Source organism: Canis lupus, chromosome 27, assembly GCF_003254725.2.
Source record: "Canis lupus dingo isolate Sandy chromosome 27, ASM325472v2, whole genome shotgun sequence".
In the NCBI taxonomy this organism is placed as follows: domain Eukaryota; kingdom Metazoa; phylum Chordata; class Mammalia; order Carnivora; family Canidae; genus Canis; species Canis lupus.
In genome coordinates, this window is record NC_064269.1 from 40,398,175 (window position 1) to 40,423,177 (window position 25,003).

The 25,003-nt window shown below is 41.0% G+C and overlaps 1 protein-coding gene across 1 annotated transcript in view; it reads right to left on the minus strand.

The window, feature by feature from the left end:
* Window positions 1–2,090: 2,090 nt before the first annotated feature.
* Window positions 2,091–25,003, minus strand: part of NDUFA9 (NADH:ubiquinone oxidoreductase subunit A9) — a 40,710-nt gene continuing 17,797 nt past the window's right edge. The window contains exons 7-11 of the mRNA XM_025461901.3: window positions 20,737–20,804; window positions 19,406–19,482; window positions 13,265–13,360; window positions 5,211–5,277; window positions 2,091–2,387 (exon numbers count right to left, since the gene is read on the minus strand). Of these exons, the coding sequence (XP_025317686.1) occupies window positions 2,217–2,387; window positions 5,211–5,277; window positions 13,265–13,360; window positions 19,406–19,482; window positions 20,737–20,804 (479 nt within the window). The 3' untranslated portion in view covers window positions 2,091–2,216. The remainder of the gene's footprint in view (window positions 2,388–5,210; window positions 5,278–13,264; window positions 13,361–19,405; window positions 19,483–20,736; window positions 20,805–25,003) is intronic.

The following is a 25,003-nucleotide window of genomic DNA, read 5'->3' on the forward strand; positions in this document are numbered from 1 at the left end:
TATGGCTGTCCGCACTTCGATACAATGGAGTCCATGTTGTTTTATTATGTACTACTTTCATTTCTTGTTGGTATTGAATAGGACATTGTATTTTGATTATATGTTAGATTAAAGTAGCTCTGACTTTCGTATAGGATAACAAAGGATGCATTAGGAAATATAAAAGGAGGCACTGGCCATGACAGGAAAAGAAACACTACCCTGACTGAATCATGGTTTTAGAGAAAGTAAGTATGTGGCACAATGAGTTATGATACAAATAAGAAACAGCACTGCTAGAACATGTAGATTCTGTAAGAGGAGATGCTGTACATTATAGAATTATCATTTCTTTTCAGATCACACCTACACATGTGTGCCTATCGGCTGGCTTGTCACCAACCAGGGTGTCATCCAAAATAACAAGTTATCTTAGCTAAAGACAAAAAGTGAAGCTGGAATTGGGCTCTTTTCCCTAGAGCATGATTCTCACATCTTAGTGTGCAGAAGAATAAATTGGCATGTTTAATAAAAATAAAATCACTAAGTCTTTTTTCTAGACATTCTGTTTAATAGGTCTAGGTAGGCCTCAGCCACTTGTGTCCCAGGAACGGCCCTACCCAGACGCAGCATTCCTGCACATTGGTGCTTTTCCACTAATTTACATGCACAACTTCCAGAGACCTTTCTAAAATGCAGATCCTGATCCAACAGGCAGGGCCTGGCATTCCCCATTTCTTTTCTTTTCTTTTTTTTCTTTCTTTTCTTTTCTTTCTTCTCTTCTTTTTCTTTCTTGCTTTTCTTTTCTTCCTTCCTTCCTCCTTTCTTCCTTTTCTTTCTTTCTTTTTCTTTCTTTCTTTCTTTCTTTTTTCTTTCTTTCTTTCTCTTTCTTCTTTCTTTTCTTTCTTTCTTTTCTTCCTTTCCTTCCTTTCCTTTCCTTTCCTTTCCTTTCCTTTCCTTTCCTTTCCTTTCCTTTTCTCTTTCTCTCTTTCTTTCTTTCATGAGCAGGGTGAGGGGGGAAGAGAGAGGGACAAGAGGACTCCCCGCTGAGCATAGAGCCTTGAGATGTGGCTAGATCTTGCAAGCCTGAGATCATGACCTGAGCTGAAATCAAGAGTCGGAGGCCTGACTGAGCCACTTAGGTGCCCCAGCACTCTGCATTTCTGACAAGCTCCCAGGTGGTCCATGACCACACCTGAATAGCACACTTCTGTCCATATAGGGGCAAAAGACTGAAGCATGCAGACAGGGCAGGTAGAGAGAACTCATCCTCAATGTTCATGCACCTTACTCTGTGAGGATGTGGTGGACGTAACCATAACTGAACAGGGTTTTTGAGGACATTCCCATCCTACAGATCAAGTGGCTGCACTGACGTGGAATGCAGTGACCAACCCTGGGTCACCTAAAATGGCAGCGTGTCAGCTTCACCAGAAATTACGTGAGTTCTTAATCATATGGCACTGAGGGATTTGCCTACACTACACCACATGTTCATGTGGATCTTGGCTGTGATGTTAACAACTTATATAAAAAGTTCTAATTCCTAAGCATCGGCATTACTGAAGAGAGGCTGTGGCACTGCCTCTGCACCAGAGATGATCCATCCACAACCACGGATCTGAAATCATCTCTTCATTGTCCAAATGGCAGCAGGGCAAAGGCCTTGGGGAGTTCAGACACAAGCAGAGGTCTGTGGAATTACTGCAAGTAGTTTGAGAACTCATAGATACAGATGATGTTTTTACCTGTATGGACTATTTTCTTAAGTGTAGGCAGATGTCATTAAGATAAATTTTTTTAAAATACCTTAAATGTGAGTACGTGCAGATTAGTTATGCAACACTATATATTTTCTCAACTAATGGATATTAGTTGACAATCATACATCACCGGGGGATCATCACAATATTTTGATATTAAAAAGGGGTCTGTGTCTTCCAAAACATATGCCAGGAAAAGCCTGACAAAGGGAAATTCAAATCCCTCAAAATTTCAGAAAATAAATAATATATATGTCATTATTAAATACATATTTAAAGAAATTATGTTCAAATTCTAAATGACTGAATTTCTCATTTGACAAATGAAGACAGAAAGTTGCAGCAAAATTTATCCTCAGATGCTTTAATAGAGGGATCTTATTCACTATATACAGGATTCCCTGAAGAAAGTGGGCTAGTCACCAGCCAGGCAACCTGACTGACCACCAAAACTCCAGGGCATCACAGGGGCAGCTAAAAGTTGACAGTCTTGGCCGGCTTCACGTCTTCAATTTCGGACAACAGCCAGCGGTAAGTACGGTGGCGCCGCAGTACCTCAATGGCCTTGAGCTCCAGGGGTGAGGCCTGAATTCCCAGGTCTTCCAAGCCTGGCAGGTGAGGCAATATCATGTCTGTGATGTGAAGCTGTGGATACACAGAACCACGGAACTCTGAGAACTGACCAAGAGCACAAAGCACTACCTCACCAAACCCTGAAATACTTAAGTGGCCCTAAGTTCTATTACCGAGACTTGTCTCCAAAGGACAGGTAGCTGGTTTTGATTCCTGGACCTCACCAAAAGTAGACCACAGGAAAAAAAGAGTTTCAGGGAAGGAAAAAGGCAAGGCCATCAAATATCAGCACAAAGGTCCCCAGCACTACCCACAAACATAGAACACTGGCTCCAGATTGAAACAGAAATCAATTTGCAATGGAGAAGCACCAGTCATCACTGTCAGGGTAGCTTCATGGGAGGTCCAGGAAGAAAATAAAATAGGGGCTAATGCAGAACCAGTCCCTTCCCCAATTCTCCCTTGTGCATGGGCTTTCTGCTTCCATTTGCACTGTTGAATTAAGGCGATAATTAGCATTGGTTCCTTGTTCATTAAGAGATAATCTATTAACCTTTGTGCTCCTACTGTACTTCACTTGGTTGCCTGATGCTCAGCAGAGATCTAAAACACCAAACCCATCTTGTTTGTAGAGAATGAGCTGGAGACTTCCACGATCCCAGACCACCCACAAGCATATGAAGAGAATCAACTTGCATATATGGCTGCACGCTCCTTCATCCTCCCCACCTGACAAAGTCTATAATTTTTACCAGAGGGCTGTGAGGCAGCCTCCAAATGCAAAGCCCATTCAGCCTAAAGTATCAACGCCTGCTCCATTATCAATGTAAGAGGTACATTCACATAAAATACATTCAAGTGTTCCGAGTCAGTCTTCCTATCTAATCTTTCATGAACATAGCAAGGATATCTTGAAAAAAGTCTCAGCTTTCCAGACATGGCCTGTCAGAGGGGAGGATAACACCTGCCCATTCACATTTGTTCCCTGAGGACTACTGTCCCATCTCCTCTATATTTTAATTTTTAGAGGATAATTTGGCTGTTTCTGTTGAGAAAAGGTCAATAGATCTTCAAAGGTAGAGATTACTTTGTATCCTTCCTCAAAACACTTCTACATGCAGTGTGGGAGACAGCAAGACAGAGAACCAGAGCTCTGGAATCCAACACAACTCTCTAGAGAGACAAGAGAGGCAGCCCGAGACTGATCAACAGAATGAGAAAGGAATAATTGACCTACTTAGATTAAGGTGGGCAGAGTGGAGATCTTTCTTTAAGCCAAATTGTCTAATACTATTACCTACATTTTTAGAATAAAAACTTGAAAAAAAGGGGGGGGCCTGGAGAGGCAGGAGTAGTAAGATCTGGCATATATTTTGAGGGCTGCCTGAATAATACTGGCTGATGGTCCACAGCTATGCTGCCCAATATAGTAGCCACTGGCCCAATATGGTAATTTTCTACTGAAATTTAATTAAAATTAAATAAACTTCAAATCTTATTTCTGCTAGTCATGTTGCTAGTTGCTTTGTTTTGAACACTGCAGATTACAGAACTTTCCATCACTGCAGGAAGTTATACTGGACACTACTGGTTTAGACTGGTAAGAGAAAGGAACAAATTGAGGGAGAATTCCTAGATTTTTGGCTTGAGCAACAGAGAGAACAACGATCTCATTAATTAAGACAGCCCAGGAGAGAAGTAGGCTTGTAATTCTATTTATGGAGATCTATACGTTTCAGAAAACTGTGTGAGACCCAAATAGATGTAAGGGACTGCAACTGGGGAGGGTGGGGGACAGTTCAAAGATGGAGACAAAAATGCAGCCATGAGCTTGCAGGCAGCAGCTGGGGCAGGGAACATGGGGAGGGTCATTCAGAGAATGAGCAGAGATACATAAAAGGCTAAGGGCTGGGTCCCCTCAGGGAGAGGGGGGTAAACCAGGAAGGGAAACCAAAAGGCAGGGTCAAGTGAGACAAGGAAGAGCAAGGGAATATGGGGACAGCCAGAGAACAAACTGGCAAATGAGGGTTCAGGGAGAGAAGTGGTGATCATAGATAGTCTGGAAAAGAGCAGTTTGTGGGGAGAAACAGGTGGAAAACCCTGAACAGAGTAGGTGAGAAAGACTGAGGGAAGCAGAGGGTTGCTGCAGGGAAGAGGAGAGCCCCCTGCCCTGCCCAGCCCTGTGCCCCTTGCCCCCAGGCCTGTCCCCATTGCCCCGCCCTTCTGTTTGTGCCCCTCCCCCAATTTCATTAAAGATTTCATGAAATGTTAAAAAAAAAAAAAAAAAAAGACTGAGGGAAGCAACTGTTAACAGCAGGAATAGACAGCTCTTGGGCAGCCTGGGTGGCTCAGTGGTTTAGCACCGCCTTCAGCCCAGGGCGTGATCCTGGAGACCCGCATTGGGATCCCTGCAGGGAGCCTGCTTCTACCTCTGCCTGTGTCTCTGCCTCTCTCTCTCTCTCTCTCTCTCTCTCTCACTCTATCTCATGGATAAATAAATAAAATCTTAAAAAAAAAAAAAAAAAAGGAATAGACAGCTCTTCTGAAGAGTTATGACCCAAATGGACACAGACAAACAGGATGGTAGCTGGAAGGGACAAGAGAGAAGAAAGGGTTTTGTTTTTGAAAAACTAGAGCCTAGGGCATGTCTGTGTGCTGCTGGGAATGATCCAGCAGAGAAGGAAAACAGGTGAAGTCTGAGAGAAGCTGAGGAACACCCCCAGAGCTGGAGCAGGAGGTGGGGTACATTTCATGGCCCAAGCCTCAGGGCTTGCCTCATATAGAAGGATAATAGACAAGATCATGAAAATAACCTAAGCCAGCAAACAAAATCAATTCTGACTTATCCATCTCTGTAGGTACCTGCCCAGGCAGATGTTCATCACACATACTCACCCGCTCCACTTTATCCCTTGTTGTCCAGGGTTCAAATGGACTCATTTCGAAGAGTCGTGCCACCCACCTAGAAAAAGGAATAAATACGGCACATATGGTAAGGGTCTCCAGACGTAATACTCAAGCTAACCTGCAGGATGCACCAGGGGAAAAGCTGCTGTAGAGGCAGGCGTTCACTGATTTCTCTGTTTTGTTTGTTTTGTTTTGTCTTTAAGAAAATAACCGGAGGAGGGGCAAGATGGCTGAAGAGTAGGGTCCCCAAATCACCTGTCCCCACCAAATTACCTAGATAACCTTCAAATCATCCTGAAAATCTACGAATTCGACCTGAGATTTAAAGAGAGACCAGCTGGAATGCTACAGTGAGAAGAGTTCGTGCTTCTATCAAGGTAGGAAGACGGGGAAAAAGAAATAAAGAAATAAAAGGCATCCAAGGTGGAGGGGCCCCGCAAGGAGCGGGGCTGAGGCCGGGGCGAGTGCCCCCAGGACAGGAGAGCCCCGTCCCTGAGAACCAGGAGCTTCACCAATCTTCCCTGGCAGAAAGGCGCCCGCAGGGAGTTAGAGCAGGACCCCAGGAGGGCGGGGATGCCCTCGGGCTCCCTGGGACAGTAACAGACACCTGCGCCCCAGGAGAGTGCACCACACCCCGCGGCCGAGCTCCCTAAAAGACTGCAGCATGCACGGCTGGACCCGGAGCAGCTCAGAGGGGCTCAGGCTGCGGCTCCTTGGAGGCAGCTGCGCGGCTGGGAGCCCGAATCCAACAGCGCAGGCTCCGGAGCACAGGGCGCCGGGACACAGCCCAGGATCCGGCCTCCCCGGGACAGGCAGAGGCCTGGAGGGCCCAGGACAGCAAGGACGCTCCTGCCCCGAGCTGAGCAGATCAGCGGCCCCGCCCCGGAACCTCCAGGCCCTGCAGACGGAGAGCTCCAGAGTTACTGCGGGAGCTGAATCCAGGGCTCCAGAGCTGGCCCCGCCACTGGGGTTGTTCCTCCTGGGGCCTCACGGGGTAAACAACCCCCACTGAGCCCTGCACCAGGCAGGGGCACAGCAGCTCCCCCAAGTACTAACACCTGAAAATCAGCACAACAGGCCCCTCCCAGAGAAGACCAGCTAGACGGACAAGTTCCAGGGGAAGTCAAGGGACTTAAAGTATACAGAATCAGAAGATACTGCCCCGTGTTTTTTTTTTTCTTTTTGATTTCTGTTTGCTTCCCCCACCCTTTTTTTTCCTTTCTTTCTTTTTCTTTCTCTTTTTCTTCTCTTTTTTTCTTCCTTTTTTCTTTTTCTGTTTTCTTTCCTTCTTTCTCTCTTTTTCTCCTTTTCCCAATACAACTTGTTTTTGGCCACTCTGCACTGAGCAAAATGACTAAAAGGAAAACCTCACCTCAAAAGAAAGAATCAGAAACAGTCCTCTCTCCCACAGAGTTACAAAATCTGGATTACAATTCAATGTCAGAAAGCCAATTCAGAAGCACTATCATACAGCTACTGGTGGCTCTAGAAAAAAGCATAAAGGACTCAAGAGACTTCATGACTGCAGAATTTAGATCCAATCAGGCAGAAATTAAAAATCAATTTAATGAGATGCAATCCAAACTAGAAGTCCTAATGACGAGGGTTAACGAGGTGGAAGAACGAGTGAGTGACATAAAAGACAAGTTGATGGCAAAGAGGGAAACTGAGGAAAAAAGAGACAAACAATTAAAAGACCATGAGGATAGATTAAGGGAAATAAACGACAGCCTGAGGAAGAAAAACCTACGTTTAATTGGGGTTCCTGAGGGCGCCAAAAGGGACAGAGGGCCAGAATATGTATTTGAACAAATCATAGCTAAAAACTTTCCTAATCTGGGAAGGAAAACAGGCATTCAGATCCAGGAAATAGAGAGATTCCCCCCCCTAAAATCAATAAAAACCGTTCAACACCTCGACATCTAATAGTTAAGCTTGCAAATTCCAAAGATAAAGAGAAGATCCTTAAAGCAACAAGAGACAAGAAATCCCTGACTTTTATGGGGAGGAGTATTAGGGTAACAGCAGACCTCTCCACAGAGACCTGGCAGGCCAGAAAGGGCTGGCAGGATATATTCAGGGTCCTAAATGAGAAGAATATGCAACCAAGAATACTTTATCCAGCAAGGCTCTCATTCAAAATGGAAGGAGAGATAAAGAGCTTCCAAGACAGGCAGCAACTGAAAGAATATGTGACCTCCAAACCAGCTCTGCAAGAAATTTTAAGGGGGACTCTTAAAATTCCCCTTTAAGAAGAAGTTCAGTGGAACAATCCACAAAAACAAGGACTCAATAGATACCATGATGACACTAAACTCATATCTGTCGAAAGTAACTCTGAATGTGAACGGGCTTAATGACCCCATCAAAAGGCACAGGGTTTCAGACTGGATAAAAAAGCAGGACCCATCTATTTGCTGTCTACAAGAGACTCATTTTAGACAGAAGGACACCTATAGCCTGAAAATAAAAGGTTGGAGAACCATTTACCATTCAAATGGTCCTCAAAAGAAAGCAGGGGTAGCCATCCTTATATCAGATAAACTAAAATTTACCCGAAGACTGTAGTGAGAGACGAAGAAGGATACTATATCATACTTAAAGGATCTATCCAACAAGAGGACTTAACAATCCTCAATATATATGCCCCGATTGTGGGAGCTGCCAAATATTTAAATCAATTAATAACCAAAGTGAAGAAATACTTAGATAATAATACACTTATACTTGGTGACTTCAATGTAGATCTTTCTATACTTGATAGGTCTTCTAAGCACAACATCTCCAAAGAAACGAGAGCTTTAAAGTATTTCTTTTATTTTTATTTATTTATGATAGTCACACAGAGAGAGAGAGAGAGGCAGAGACATAGGCAGAGGGAGAAGCAGGCTCCATGCACCGGGAGCCCGACATGGGATTCGATCCCGGGTCTCCAGGATCGCGCCCTGGGCCAAAGGCAGGCGCTAAACTGCTGAGCCACCCAGGGATCCTGAAACGAGAGCTTTAAATGATACACTGGACCAGATGTATTTCACAGATATCTATAGAACTTTACATCCAAACTCAACTGAATACACATTTTTCTCAAGTGCACATGAAACTTTCTCCAGAATAGACCACATACTGGGTCACAAATCGGGTCTGAACCGATACCAAAAGATTGGGATCGTCCCCTGCATATTCTCAGACCATAATTCCTTGAAATTAGAACTAAATCACAACAGGAAGTTTGGAAGGACCTCAAACACGTGGAGGTTAAGGACCATCCTGCTAAAAGATAAAAGGGTCAACCAGGAAATTAAGGAAGAATTAAAAAGATTCATGGAAACTAATGAGAATGAAGATACAATCATTCAAAATCTTTGGGACGCAGCAAAAGCAGTCCTAAGGGGGAAATACATCGCAATACAAGCATCCATTCAAAAACTGGAAAGAACTCAAATACAAAAGCTAACCTTACACATAAAGGAGCTAGAGAAAAAACAGCAAATAGATCCTACACCCAGCAGAAGAAGAGAGTTAATTAAGATTCGAGCAGAACTCAACGAAATCGAGACCAGCAGAACTGTGGAACAGATCAACAGAACCAGGAGTTGGTTCTTTGAAAGAATTAATAAGATAGATAAACCATTAGCCAGCCTTATTAAAAAGAAGAGAGAGAAGACTCAAATTAATAAAATCATGAATGAGAAAGGAGAGATCACTACCAACACCAAGGAAATACAAACAATTTTAAAAACATATTATGAACAGCTATACGCCAATAAATTAGGCAATCTAGAAGAAATGGACGCATTCCTGGGAAGCCACAAACTACCAAAACTGGAACAGGAAGAAATAGAAAACCTGAACAGGCCAATAACCAGGGAGGAAATTGAAGCAGTCATCAAAAACCTCCCAAGACACAGAAGTCCAGGGCCAGATGGCTTCCTAGGGGAATTCTATCAAATGTTTAAAGAAGAAACCATACCTATTCTCCTAAAGCTGTTTGGAAAGATAGAAAGAGATGGAGTACTTCCAAATTCGTTCTACGAGGCCAGCATCACCTCAATTCCAAAACCAAACAAAGACCCAACCAAAAAGGAGAATTACAGACCAATATCCCTGATGAACATGGATGCAAAAATTCTCAACAAGATACTGGCCAATAGGATCCAACAGTACATTAAGAAAATTATTCACCATGACCAAGTAGGATTTATCCCCGGGACACAAGGCTGGTTCAACTCGTAAAACAATCAATGTGATTCATCATATCAGCAAGAGAAAAAGCAAGAACCATATGAGCCTCTCATTAGATGCAGAGAAAGCATTTGACAAAATACAGCATCCATTCCTGATCAAAACTCTTCAGAGTGTAGGGATAGAGGGAACATTCCTCAACATCTTAAAAGCCATCTACGAAAAGCCCACAGCAATTATCATTCTCAATGGGGAAGCACTGGGAGCCTTTCCCCTAAGATCAGGAACAAGACAGGGATGTCCACTCTCACCACTGCTATTCAACATAATACTGGAAGTCCTAGCCTCAGCAATCAGACAACAAAAAGACATTAAAGGCATTCAAAGTGGCAAAGAAGAAGTCAAACTCTCCCTCTTCACTGATGACATGATACTCTACATAGAAAACCCAAAAGCCTCCACCCCAAGATTGCTAGAACTCATACAGCAATTTGGCAGTGTGGCAGGATACAAAATCAATGCCCAGAAATCAATGGCATTTCTATACACTAACAATGAGACTGAAGAAAGAGAAATTAAGGAGTCAATCCCATTTACAATTGCACCCAAAAGCATAAGATACCTAGGAATAAACCTAACCAAAGAGGTAAAGGATCTATACCCTAAAAACTATAGAACACTTCTGAAAGAAATTGAGGAAGACACAAAGAGATGGAAAAATATTCCATGCTCATGGATTGGCAGAATTAATATTGTGAAAATGTCAATGTTACCCAGGGCAATTTACATGTTTAACGCAATCCCTATCAAAATACCATGGACTTTCTTCAGAGAGTTAGAACAAATTATTTTAAGATTTGTGTGCAATCAGAAAAGACCCCGAATAGCCTTGGGAATTTTAAAAAAGAAAACCATATCTAGGGCATTACAATGCCAGATTTCAGGTTGTACTACAAAGCTGTGGTCATCAAGACAGTGTGGTACTGGCACAAAAACAGACACATAGATCAATGGAACAGAATAGAGAACCCAGAAGTGGACCCTGAACTTTATGGTCAACTAATATTCGATTAAGGAGGAAAGCCTATTCACTGGAAGAAAGACAGTCTCTTCCATAAATGGTGCTGGGAAAATTGGACATCCACATGCAGAAGAATGAAACTAGACCACTCCCTTGCACCATACACAAAGATAAACTCAAAATGGATGAAAGATCTAAATGTGAGACAAGAGTCCATCAAAATCCTAGAGGAGAACACAGGCAACACCCTTTTTGAACTCAGTCACAGTAACTTCTTGCAAGATACATCCACGAAGGCAAAAGAAACAAAAGCAAAAATGAACTATTGGGACTTCATCAAGATAAGAAGCTTTTGCACAGCAAAAGAAACAGTCAACAAAACTAAAAGACAACCTGCAGAATGGGAGAAGATAATTGCAAATGACGTATCAGATAAAGGGCTAGTTTCCAAGATCTATAAAGAACTTCTTAAACTCAACACCAAAGAAACAAACAATCCAATCATGAAATGGGCAAAAGACATGAACAGAAATCTCACAGAGGAAGACATAGACATGGCCAACAAGCACATGAGAAAATGCTCTGCATCACTTGCCATCAGGGAAATACAAATGAAAACCACAATGAGAGACCACCTCACACCAGTGAGAATGGGGAAAATTAACAAGGCAGGAAACAACAAATGTTGGAGAGGATGCGGAGAAAGGGGAACCCTCTTGCACTGTTGGTGGGAATGTGAACTGGTGCAGCCACTCTGGAAAACTGTGTGGAGGTTCCTCAAAGAGTTAAAAATAGACCTGCCCTACGACCCAGCAATTGCACTGTTGGGGATTTACCCCAAAGATTCAGATGCAATGAAATGCCGGGACACCTGCACCCCGATGTTTATAGCAGCAATGTCCACGACAGCCAAACTGTGGAAGGAGCCTCGGTGTCCATCAAAAGATGAATGGATAAAGAAGCTGTGGTCTATGTATACAATGGAATATTACTCAGCCATTAGAAATGACAAATACCCACCATTTGCTTCAACGTGGATGGAACTGGAGGGTATTATGCTGAGTGAAGTAAGTCAATCGGAGAAGGACAAACATTATATGTTCTCATTCATTTGGGGAATATAAATAATAGTGAAAGGGAATAGAAGGGAAAGGAGAAGAAATGTGTGGGAAATATCAGAAAGGGAGACAGAACATAAAGACTCCTAACTCTGGGAAACGAACTAGGGGTGGTGGAAGGGGAGGAGGGCGGGGGGGGGTGAATGGGTGACGGGCACTGAGGGGGGCACTTGACGGGAAGAGCACTGGGTGTTATTCTGTATGTTGGCAAATTGAACACCAATAAAAAATTCATTATAAAAAAAAAAAAAGAAAAGAACCAATATCCTGATACCACTACCTGTGAAGCTACCTTTCCTTTCAAGCTAACCTAGCCTGCCTGCCCTAACTGGTGGCAATCCTATTCTCTACAGAATTGAAAACTAAAATGAAGTCATTACTACCAACAAAACAAACACTAAGTATCCAACTTCCATAGAAGTCAGTACAATCTGATCTAATCTAAGACTTGGACATTCAAATAAGCTTTGTTAAGGATGCAGAGCAAGCTGAGTAGTACACAAGATATAAATTGTAATCCTTAAAAGCAGGGGCCCCAAGGGAACCAAAAAAATTCAAAGGTAAGGAGAAGCCTAAGACATGTGATTCAAATCAGGAAACAAACATTAAACAACAGGACGGGAGAGCTGCCTGCCTCACTTAATGCCATCTGTCCATTCTTACTGAAAACAGTTTTCTTTATCTGCCACCAAGTTCCCATTAAGTATCCTCGGGCAGTGGTTTTCAGCCTGCAGCCAGGCTCCCACAGAGCACTGGGGGCGAAGGCTGGAAGTACATGCTCTGAGTATCACCCATCACTATAGTTAGACCAGCTCTGCTGGTATCTGATTTACCTAGTTGGCCTTTAGTGGGTCACTGAACATGAGGTTCCACAGCTTTTTAAAAACTTAAAAACACCATTCCAATGTGCATAAAAAAGTGAAAAAGGAAGCTGAAGATTGATCAAAATTTCTCCAGGAACATACACAGTCTCAGATTTCAAACAACCTGACCCAACAACACTTTACTGATACCTGTGTTAGATCCCAAGCTTTCTGATGATCTAGTGTAATATCTTGAGTCCCTAAGTGCATTGCCTCAGACATAGTAGGCATTCAAGATATATTTGTTGAACGAGTGCAGGGGTGAAGTGCCACGTTGGTTTTTAAGTCAATCCCTGACAAACTGGATGTGAAAGTCTCCCAGACCAGACCACTAGCATGTGACACGATTCTGAGATTCTAAACCTGCAAAGGGAAGAAGTGAACCAAGAAGCAGGCCAAGAAGAAAGAAGATACGGCAACCACAGGTCAAGTCTGATCAACCCAGCTCCTTTCCCCAACTGCATGATCATACTGGTTTAATAAAGAAGGATCCCTTTCCCACATCTAGGTGATGGCATGAAAAGAGAGGGAAATCTAATTGCTCCTTTATACAACCTGCCGAGCAAGACACTTCTCTAAATTAAAATTAAGTGGTTTCTAATGAGAGAATTTGAAGAGCTGCAGAGTGATCTCTTAACACATTTTCTTCTCATCCACACGAATCCACATTTCCCTTTCTTAGACACCTCTGGATCTGTCCTAGACTTAAGATCAAGACATCAGGAGTGCCTCCTAGTTAGAGATTCAGAGGCTCTACTGTAATGAACATACTCCCTATAATCCTAAATGAGAGCATTACAAACAAATGTATCATGTTAGCTCTATTTTAGAAGGCATAAAAAGAAATGCTTTACTTACCGATAGGCAAAATGTGGCAAAGGGTACGGCAGGAAGGGTCTGTGAGCCATAGCAAAGACATATTGCACCAGGTCAAAAAGAAGGTACCGATTGGGCCTATAAAAAGAAAATTACAGTTCTTCAAATTATTTGCTCCTTACAAATTTTCTTTTTAAATTTAACAAGATAGGGGGATCCCTGGGTGGCTCAGTGGTTTAGCGCCTGCCTTCAGGCCAGGGCATGATCCTGGAGTCCCAGGATCGAGTCTCACATCGGGCTCACTACATGGAGCCTGCTTCTCTCTCTGCCTGTGTCTCTGCCTCTTTCTCTTTCTCTGTGTCTCTCATGAATAGATAAATAAAATCTTTTAAAATAAATAAATAATTAAATTTAACAAGATAGCATTTTCCTTATGAAAGAGAAAACATATGCACTGCAGTAAATACAGATTGGCACAAAGAAAACTCACCCATAATCCCATCAAAGACAATGCTAATATACTTAATGTAGCCTTCTTATCCCCTTACATATGCACATTTTTTTTTGCTTTTATAAATGTAAGATTACAGAGGTCATCTTATTCTGTAATGTCTTTTATTTAACACTGAATCCCAATCACCTTTTTATGTCACTCAATATTCTAGTGCATGTTTAACAATCACATAAATTGTATTGTGTGTAATAATAACTATTTGATAAAATGCCAGTTTGGGGAGGATATTTAAGCTATTAAAAATATTTTTTTCCCAAAAAAAAAAAATATTTTTTCCCTTTATAAGATCATGCTTTAATGAACAACTTATAGTAAACATTTTTATAGTAAATATTTGTACTTATCCATAACTATATATTTATGATGTATTCTATAAGTGGAACTGGCACAGAGTATGCTTGAAAATTTTAAGGCTTTTATTGAATACTTCCCAACTGCCTTCCAAAAACGTTGTATCAGTTCACATAAAATGCTAGCAGCCCCCTCACCAAAAATGAGTTTAGTCATAAAAATAGGCAAATAAAACTGTGACAATCTTCTAGATTAATTTTTTCTTTTTCTTTTTAAATATTTTATTTACTTATTCATGAGAGAAGCAGAGACACAGGCAGAGGAAGAAGCAGGCTCCCTGAAGGAGCCCGGTGTGGGACTCGATCCCAGGACCCCAGGATCACGACCTGAGCCAAAGGCAGATGCTCAACTGCTGAGCCATCCAGGCATCCCTAATTGGTTTTCCTTTATATAGTTTTGGCTACATATACTTCTTTCTTTCCTCTCTTTCCTCCTTAAGTTCTGTCTATAAAGAATGATTTGTAAGAATTCTTTATATTTTAATGATTCCGTTGGCAATATTTTTTACTGTTTGTATTTTGCTTTATAATGTTTGTTTTGTGACATATATAAGTTTAAACATTTCACTTAAACAAAAGTTCTGATTTATTTTATGGTTTGATTTCATATTTAGAAAATCCTTCTATAGTCACCAGTGACATAAATTCCCACATATTTTTTCTTTTTAAGATTTTACTTATTTGAGAGAGAGAGAGAGCACAACAAAGGGGAGGTCAGAGGGAGAAACAGACTCCCTGCTCAGCAGGGAGCCTGATGCAGGGCTCAATTCTGGGACTCCAGGGTCATGACCTGAGCCAAAGGCAGACGCTTAACCAACTGAGCCATCCGACATATTTTTTCTAACGTTTTGGGGTTCTTTAATCCATAACATATGTTCCTTTTGCAAGCTATTTTTGTAATGATATAAAGTAAAGATATAATACCATTTACTGAATAATCTACCCTTTCCCCATATTTTGAAATGTCACATACTGTATTCTTTATTCTTACATGCTTGAGACTGCTTCTAGATTTTCTATTCCACAGACCTGAATAGTTTTGTACTGGTACAACCTCGCTTTAATAATTATTATTGCTTATAATACATTTTAATATCTCTTCACCTGTTTTTGCCTGGTCCCCTTTGCCTCAGAAAGCCTATGAGAGCTGAAAGTTAGAGGAGTATGATTCAATGAGACACTCCTCACTCTGACATTTCAGCAAACAAAAACAAAAAACATGAAAACGTCAGCCAGGGGAACTATCAGACAAAGGCCTCAGATAGCTTCCTTCAAGTTCCAGAAGGATGTGGAAGAAGCACTATAGGGCATATACACTATGCCAAAGAACAATCTGTAATCTTTACAAAGACAAGCAGTATCAGTATCAAGGGTAAATTAATTATATGTAAAAGGCTCTTCAGCTTCTCTGAAGCACTCTGTGTTCCATTAACTGTGACTCAAAGACCGGTTCAAGTGCCTCTGCTCACAGAGAAAGGTACACTGAAGCCATGTCCTTTCCAGCTTCAGTTTCATGGTTCAACATTATAGGCATTCCTTTGCAAACAGCCTCAGCAACACCTTATCCCTCAGCTGCCTCTCCACTATACTAGCACAGCATAGTCCCTTCTCTGGTTCATACAAGTGTCTGCCTTCTTTGCACCAGAACCCCAGCAAGACAGAGTTGCAGAGAAAACAGAGCTGGGCAATCTGGCTTCACCTATCCTTCTGACCCCTACCTTCAGATAAAAGACTCAGTTCTGCTTTGCTACCCTACTATGCTCTCCTAGGAGGTGTTCTGTGCTCCCAGGGAATACTTCCAATCTTCTCCTCTGTCCTCAAGTTTTCCACATACCTCTCTGATCCACCCTGCCCTGCCTTTTAGCCAATAATCTCTCCACTCAACATCATTTTCTTACTGCTGCCTTCTGAAGTACAAAACTTTTCCATGTTGGTGGAGTCTAATTTATCAGTTTTTCCTTTTATGAAGTAGGCTTTGAATATCATATCTAAAAAATCTCTGCCTGGGGTGCCTGGGTGGCTCAGTTGAGCATGACTCCTGGTTTCAGTTCAGATCATAATCTCAGGGTTGTGAGATTGAGCTCCATGTCCAATTCCATGCTCAGCATGGAGCCTGCTTGTGATTCTTCACCCTTCTTCTTCTTTCCCCTCTACTTCTCCCTTTACTCACACTGTCTCTCTAAAACAAACAAAATCTTAAAAAAAAAAAAAAAATTTCTGCCTAGCCCAAAGTCTAGACGATTAGTTTTCTTCCAAAGGTTTTATAGTTTTTTTGTTAAAGATTTTATTTATTTATTCATAGACACAGAGAGAGAGGCAGAGACACAGGCAGAGGGAGAAGCAGGCTCCACGCAGGGAGCTTGATGCGGGACTCGATCCCGGGTCTCCAGGATCACACCCCAGGCTTCAGGCGGCGCCAAACCGCTGTGCCACTGGGGCTGCCCAGTTTTATAGTTTTAACTCTTACATTTAGGTCTCTAATATAATTTGAGTTAATTTTTTCATGTTATTGTGTGAAGCTAAGGGCTTATGTTTACCTTTTTGCAAATGGATTTCCCAGGACCATTTGTGGAAAAGATTATCCTTTCCCCACTGAGGTGTCACAGCACTTTTGTCAAAAATCAGTCATCGGGAACCCTGGGTGGCGCAGTGGTTTAGCGCCTGCCTTTGGCCCAGGGCACGATCCTGGAGACCCGGGATCGAATCCCACGTAGGGCTCCCAGTGCATGGAGCCTGCTTCTCCCTCTGCCTATGTCTCTGCCTCTCTCTCTCTCTCTCTCTCTGTGTGACTATCATAAATAAATAAAAATTAAAAAAAAAATCAATCATCCATAAACATGAAGGTTGCTTTCTAGACTATCAATTCTATTTAATTCATCTATATTCTATTCTCATGCTAGCATCACACAGTATTTTTTTAAAGAATCTATTTATTTATTTATGAGAAACAGAGAGAGAGGAAGAGACATAGGAAGAGGGAGAAGCAGGCTCCATGCAGAGAGCCCGATGCGGGACTCAATCCCAGGACCCAAGAATCACAGCCTGAGCCAAAGGTAGATGCTCAACTGCTGAGCCACCCAAGCATCTCACACACAGTCTTTATAACTAGTTTTAGAGTAAGTTATGAAGTTGAAAAATTTAAGTGCTCCAAGTTTCTTCTTTGTCAAAATGGTTTTGGCTATTGTGGATCTTTGCATTTCCATATAAATTTAAAATTAATTTGTTAACTTTTGCAAAAAATTAAAAAAAAAAAAAGCCTGCTGGAATATGGATAGGATTGGGTTGACTAGATACATGAATTTGGGGAAAATTGCCATTTTAACAATATTGGCTCTTTCAGTACATGACCAAGAGATGTCTTTCTATTTATTGAACTCTTCTTTAATGTCCCTCAATGTGTTTTACAATTTCCTGGATACAGGTTTTATATTTGTCATAGTTATACGTAAGTACTTTACTTTTTTGTTGCTATTGTGAATAAAATTATTTTCTTCATTTTATTTTCAGATTGTTCATTTGTGAATATATGGAAACCGAGTTTTATATATTGATCCTGTACCTTCTGACCCTGCTGACTTTATTAGTTCTCATAGTTTTATGCATATGTGTGTCTATCACTAGGTATTTAATGACTGAATGATAGAATGGACCAATGTTCTATAATTAATAACTATGAAAAAAAACCAGGACCAAAATTAAGGTCTTATGAGCAATAAGCAAAGTTTTCCCCTGGGCTAAAGAGACAAAAAGAGAAATGCAGATGCCTATCTAGTTTCACATACACAAAATGCATACGCTACCATGCCTAGCACTACTTTTCCTACCAACATGCCAAACAAGTATGGTGCACTGCAGCCTAGCAGAGACTGGAATGGGCTGAGCAAAGGTAAAGAGGCAAAAAGCTAACTCCTCCCAGAGTATTTCCACCAAGCAGTAAGCAAAGTCTGTAAAGCCATTTCTGTTCCTTTCTTTGGAATTCTAGTCTAACTACCTTTTGACTCAAGTCAGGTATCTTGGAGTCTAGTGATTTATGGACCCTAAGAGGAACACACTTTTGGGGGCTAATTCTCCTGGAGCATATTACTGATTGCATGCTAACATACTGAACTAGGAACTCAGAGAGAGGCATACATCTTGCAGCCAATAGATATGGAAACACAATATGGTTTTTTGCACTGACAAAAATCTTAGTAAATTAAGCCTATAATAATATTGAAATGAATTCATATGAAGTCAAAATCCTGGGAATATATACCATGTTTCCTGGCTTAGAGAGAAAAGTGTCATTACTCTGGAAGCAAATATTTCTTAAGAATTAAGCTATCACTTAATTGAATCAGATCCTCACCTTTCATGGAACAATAGGTATCATTAGTTTGCTTCATAAAATGACAGGGTTCTGGGCCAATTATTAGGTAGATTTGGTACTTTTCTGTCTGCTGGACTGAGTCTTAAATTTTAATTATAGTTAAGTCAGAAAAAAGGTCCTAAACCCAGCTGTGACAAGATTTAATAAAACTCAGGTGAGTCATATAGCTTAACTGTGCCCCATCTGTCTAAAGAGCAAAGAGGGCATATCCTAAATGATCAATCTTGCACAAGAATAGCAACTGTACCCTAAACCAGCCATTTCCAAGCTTTCTGGGGCATTGCAATACTCTCAAAAGCAATTTGATTTTGCAACTATTCTTACTCTCTAAAAGTATTCTGGGGATCCCTGGGTGGCGCAGCGGTTTGGCGCCTGCCTTTGGCCCAGGGCGCGATCCTGGAGACCCGGGATCGAATCCCACATCGGGCTCCCGGTGCATGGAGCCTGCTTCTCCCTCTGCCTGTGTCTCTGCCTCTCTCTCTCTCTGTGACTATCATAAATAAATAAAAAAAATTAAAAAAAAAAATAAAACTTAAAAAAAAAAAGTATTCTGTGTTTTCGAATCTGTAGTAACATCCTTTTATATGTTAAAAACATCACTGGAGTAGTACAAAATCATCCTTGGTGATCACCAGACTAAGTATATGTAATAGTCTAGAGCAGTGGTTTTCAGACAGAAAAGTCACTTATTAAAGCAGATTCCCTGGTTTGCTCAAAGTCTGATCTAATAGAACCATTCAGGAGATTCTGACAATAGTACCCTCCGGACACCTCTTTGAGGTACACTGACCTTGGGGCTAAAGGAATAAAATTTCTGGAATAAAAACAGTTGAATAAAGACACTAAAAATGCAACAAATAAGTGTAGAGTGACATGTTTAGACATTATCGTTCTTGTAAATCATTACAATTTGTTCAGCACAATTTTAAAGTCAAACTCTAGTCACCTACCCAACAAAGGCAAAAGATTTCCCTTTGGCATCTGGATCCTTAATTGCATTAACAATTCCTTTTGATACATCTACAACCTGTAGGAAATTGTAACACATGTTTAAGTAATTGTTGAAAGAAAAAACAGAGATGGGGGGAGGGAGGGAGGGAGGGAGGGAGGGAGGAGGAAGGAAGGAAGGAAGGAAGGAAGGAAGGAAGGAAGGAAGGAAGGAAGGAAATCAGGTGGCATCAATCACAACTTCCCACCCCTCCCACCCCCAAGCAAAAGATTAAATTAAAATAATGGCATTGTTTCCAGAAAGTTCCTTAAAGAACCCACTTCTCAAGGGCTCAAATGACCTACATATTGGAAGGTTCACCTAAATATTTTTTCTGGTCAGAACATGTTCATGCTCAGATAGCTGTCAAGGCCTTTGATTGGACTTTTGTCCACTATCTCTGCAATCTCACCCCTTACCACTTATCCTAATGCTGTTACCATGCTATCACAAATTAGTAAGCTGAATCCCATGGAGCTGCCAACATCCTACCAGTTTGACTTTCCCAAATAATAATTTTATGATTTCAGAGTTTTCAACTGGGGGATTTGGGCTTCCCAAGGGACTTTTGGCAAATGCCTGGAGGTATTTTTAGTTGTCACAACTAGGGACGTTATGCTACTGCCATCTGGTGGCTAGCAGACAGGAATGCTGCTAAACATTCCAGAACAGCTCTCCAACAAAGAAATAACTGGCCCAAAATGTACAGTGCCACAGATGAAATACCCTGGTTTCAACATAATATGGAACCTAACCTATGGAACCTATGCTCTTACCTTTGAGACTCTGAACACACCATTCCCTCTGCATGGAATGCTCTTCCCTAACCCTCTTCATCTGACTTGCTGCTAGTCATCTTTAAGGTCTCACCTTAAATGTTGTTTCCTCTGGGAAGCTGTCGCTGACCCCCAAGTCTGGATTAGATATCCCTCTACTGTAATTATATAGGTCCTCTCCCTATCACAAGCACTACCACACTGCATGGCAATTGCTCTGCTAGTTGCCCCTGGATGAGGCCAATGTGAGGATAATAATTTGTGCCTAGTTCATATCTCTGTATTCCCAGTGACATGTACAGTGTGCCTGGAACATTCAATATATTTTTCTTAAATGAGCAATGAGCAAACAAGTGAACACACAGAGAATACACGGACCTCTTAGGTAAACTGAGAGACAAGTAGCTAAAGCACACTGAAAAGAAAAAAGTGATAGAGTTATAGGATTAGGATAAAACTGGAAAACTGACCACCTGAATCTGAATCCAGCCAAAGCCCCTCCATTTGGGCTACTTACATATACTGGTTGTTTCACAGTCTTCTTGCCCAAGGAAATGAGAGGTACACCACCAAACCAGCGAGTATCTGGCAAAAGAAAGAGAAGTATGCTTACAAGGCCTCAACAACCAGAAGCCTCATCAATCTCAACATGCTACAGGTTAGCAGAATCATTTTGCATAACTGAAATAATGAAATAAATGTAGCTGACACTGAGGAAGTGAATAGGTAGCCACTTGTTTTTCAGATAACAAACACAGAAAGTAAAAAGACCAAAGCTTTAAGGACATGGAGAGCAAGGGAAAATGATCAAATGGCGTGGCCACTTGGTACATGGCCACTCCCAAGACTGGACTCTCAGTGACATCACTCCATTCTAAGGAGGAACACAAGAATCAATAGATCAGCAATACAACAGGAGTAACTCAGAAAAAGATTCTTATAAAAAGTGGGAATTTAGGATAGGATGAATGTATTACCACAAATATGTGGGGAACTGAAAGATTATTTAATAAGTGGTGCTGAGACAATCATTTTATTAAAGTGAGAAAAAGAGAGGAAGGGAGGGAGAAAAGGTTCATGTCTCACCACAAAACAAAGCAAATCCCAAGTGTATTGAATGTAAAAAAGCCTTACAAAAAAAAAATTTTTTTAAGTAGCCATTATTTATAAGAGCATCAGAAAAAATAAAATACTCAGGAATAAACAAACCGAATTGGCTAAAGTCTTGCGCACTGAAAACTACAAAACATTGCTGATATTTTTTAAAAAGATTTATTTATTTGAGAGAGAGACAGTGAGGAGAGGGGCAGAGAAAGGGAGAAGAGAATCTCACGCAGACTCTAAACTGAGAGTGGAGCCCAATGAGGGCTTGAACTCATGATTCTGAGATCATGACCTGAGTTGAAACCAAGAGTGGGATGTTTAACTGACTGAGACACCCAATGCCTGGGTTGAAAGAAATTTAATAAGATAACAAATAAATAGAAACATATCGCACATTCACAGTGGAAGACAACACTGTTAAGATGTCAAACTACCCAAAGAATCTATGGTTAATGCAATCCTTATCAAAATCCCAATGGTGAATTCTGCAAAAGTACAAAAAACACCATCTTAAAATTCATATGGAATCTTCAGGGACTCCAAATAGCCAAAACTGTTTTGGAAAAGAAAAACTATTCCGACTATTTCGAAGTCTCACCTCTTGATTTTAAAACTTATTACAAAGCTATAGTAATCAAGATCAAAACAATGGCACAAAGACAGACATATAACCAGTGGAACAGAACAAACTTCTGTATCTATCATCAAATGATTTTTTTTTGACACAGTGCCAAGATCATTTAATGGGGAATAACAATGTTTACAACAAATGATGCTGGGAGAACTGAAGATCCACATATAAAGGAATAAAATTGGACCTTGGCCTTATACCATATATAAAAATCAACTCAAAATACATCAAAGACCTTAACATAAGAGCTACAACTACAAAATCCTTATAAGAAAATATGGGGGAAAGCCTCGTGACACTGGGTTTGATCACTGGTAATGATTTCTTGGTGATACTACAACAACAGTAAAAAGAGAATTGGACTACATAAAAATTAAAAGCTTCTGTGCACTGAAGGACAGAATGAAAAGGCAGCCTACAATGCAATACAATATTTGTAAATCATATATCTGATAAGGGATTACCATCCAGAACATATAAAGAACTCCTGGGATTCAACAACAAATCCAATTAAAAAATGAGCAAAGGATGTGAACGGACATTTCTCCAAATAAGATACACAAATGGCTAACAAGCACAGGAAAAAATGCTCAACATCACTAATCATTACAGAAATGAAAATCAAAATGAAATATTACCTCACACCCATTAGGATGGTTACAATCAAAAGAAAGGGAAGGAAGGAAGGAGCCCCAGTAAATTTTATATTGTGTTTCTTACCACATTTCTTTTTATAAATTGGAAGGTAATACAGAATGTGAAAAGACATGAGCAATCAGGGAAAAACACAGGATAGAACTAACTATCTAAATTGGATAAATGAACTGTGGTCCATTTATACCATGGGATATTATTCAGCTATAAAAAGAAATGAGCTATCAGTCATGGAAAGACACAAAGGAAACTTAAATGCAGAGGCTAAGTGAAAGAAGCCAATCTGACAGGGCGACATAGTATATGATTCCAAACATATGGTGTTCTAGAAAAGGCAAAACTATGGAGACAGAAAAAGATGAGTGTTTGTCAGGTAGTGGGGTGAGGAAGGAAGGATAAATAGGTCAAGCACAAGGAACTTTTAAGGCAATGAAACTATTCTCTGTGATACTCTAATGCTAGGTAGATGTCATTATACATTTGTCAAAATCCACAGAATGTTCAACATAAAGAATGAATCCTAATGTAAATTATGGACTTGAGTTAATACTAATGTATCAATATTGACTCATCAATTATAACAAATGTACCACACTAATGCCAGGTGTTAATTATAGAGAAAACTAGGACACCTGGGTGACTCATCAGTTAAGCGTCTAACACCTTAGACTCAGGGCATGATCCTAGAGTCCTGGTATCAAGTCCCACATCAAACTGGTACATTTGTGCAGCTGACTCAGCATCAAATGAGCGCACGTAGGGCTTGATGAGACCCACCGCCATCATGACCCCACCAAGGCAATCACTGTGTTCCTTCTATAAGGAAAATACTTCCAAAGAAAATACCTCCAAGATTAGATTGAACCACTCTGCCACCTCTGTACCCAGAGCCTTTTTTGTCACCCTACAATTTCAGAATACCGTTGGCACACGTCCTCTCAAACAAATTAATGTTCCTCTCAGCTGGCTCAAGTGACAGGAACAGATTCACATGCCAGCACCTGGGTCCATCCATTGGAAACTTCCTTTGAGAAACAGAGTATGACCGTGCAACCTTGGATGATCCTTTACCTCTTCCAACCGCACTTGGCACACTGGTGGAATGGGTACCCCCCACCATACCAGTCCCTGCCTCAAAGCTTCCCATCGCATGATGCAGGCAAAACGCTTCACACAGTGCCTGGCATATACCAAACGTTTAATAAAAGTGAAATGCTATCATTTTTAATAAGGATCAGTGATGTCAGTTCCCACTGCTTGGCACTCTGTGAAACAGGGTGTGCTTGGGAAGGCGAGGATAACACTGTCTTGATGCAGAGTGCAAGAGGGTGGTCCTCAAGAGTAGGGGAAGGGCAAGCGGCATTTACAGCTTACCCAGGTAGGGGACTGATTCTTGGTTTTATTTAAAAGCAACACAGAGGATGCCTGGGTAGCTCAGTGGGTTGAACCTCAGGCTCTTGGTGTTGGCTCAATGCATGATTTCAGGGTCCTGCTTGCGGGGGAGTCTGCTTCTCCCTCTCCCTCTACCTCTTTCTCCCTCTGCCCCTCTCCCTGCCCTTGCTCTGTCTCTCTCTCTCTCTCAAATAAATAGATAAAATCTTTTTTAAAAATAGAAATAAAGGGACTCCTGGGTGGCTCAGTGGCTGAGTTTCGCTCAGGATGTGATCCCAAGTCTGGGGATCACATCCCACATCAGGCTTCCTGCATGGAGCATGTTTCTCCCTCTGTCTCTGCCTCTGTCTCTGTCTCTCTCTCTCTCTCTCTCATTAATAAATAAAATCTTTTAAAAAAAATAAATAAAAGAGAAAACTGTTGGGGGCAGAGATCAAGGAGTTAAAGGGTATGTGGGAGCTCTGTCTGTGCTTTCCACTCAACTTTTCTATAAACCTAAAACTACTCAAAAAAATTAAAGTCTATAAATTTTAAAACAATTTAGTAAGCCAAGAAAAAAAAAAGAACAGTAAATATAACAAAAGATACATGCCCTTAATATATAAAAAGCCTAAATAAATCAGTTAGGAAAACAGTTCTCAAAAAAACAAACACTTATGGGCCAAGGATGTATAAAGAAAACTGAAAAAAATAATATGAATGGCTAACAATGAAAAACAGGAAGCTACTGATAAAACTGTACCTCACTAACCATCCTAGTACTTCCTAGGAAGGTCAGAATCCTCTCCTAATACATAAGTGAGTAAGCTGAGAGGTAACTGGTAATTCAATAGAATCAGAAACTAAAGCGGATCCCATTCCACAGAGATTGCTATTAACAAGGAAGACCTACATCATCTCAGGATCATGAGATAGAGCCCCGAGTCGGGCTCCACACTCAGTGAGAAGTCTGCTTGAGATTCCCCCTCTCCCTCTGCCCTTCCCACAATGTGCGTCTGGGTTC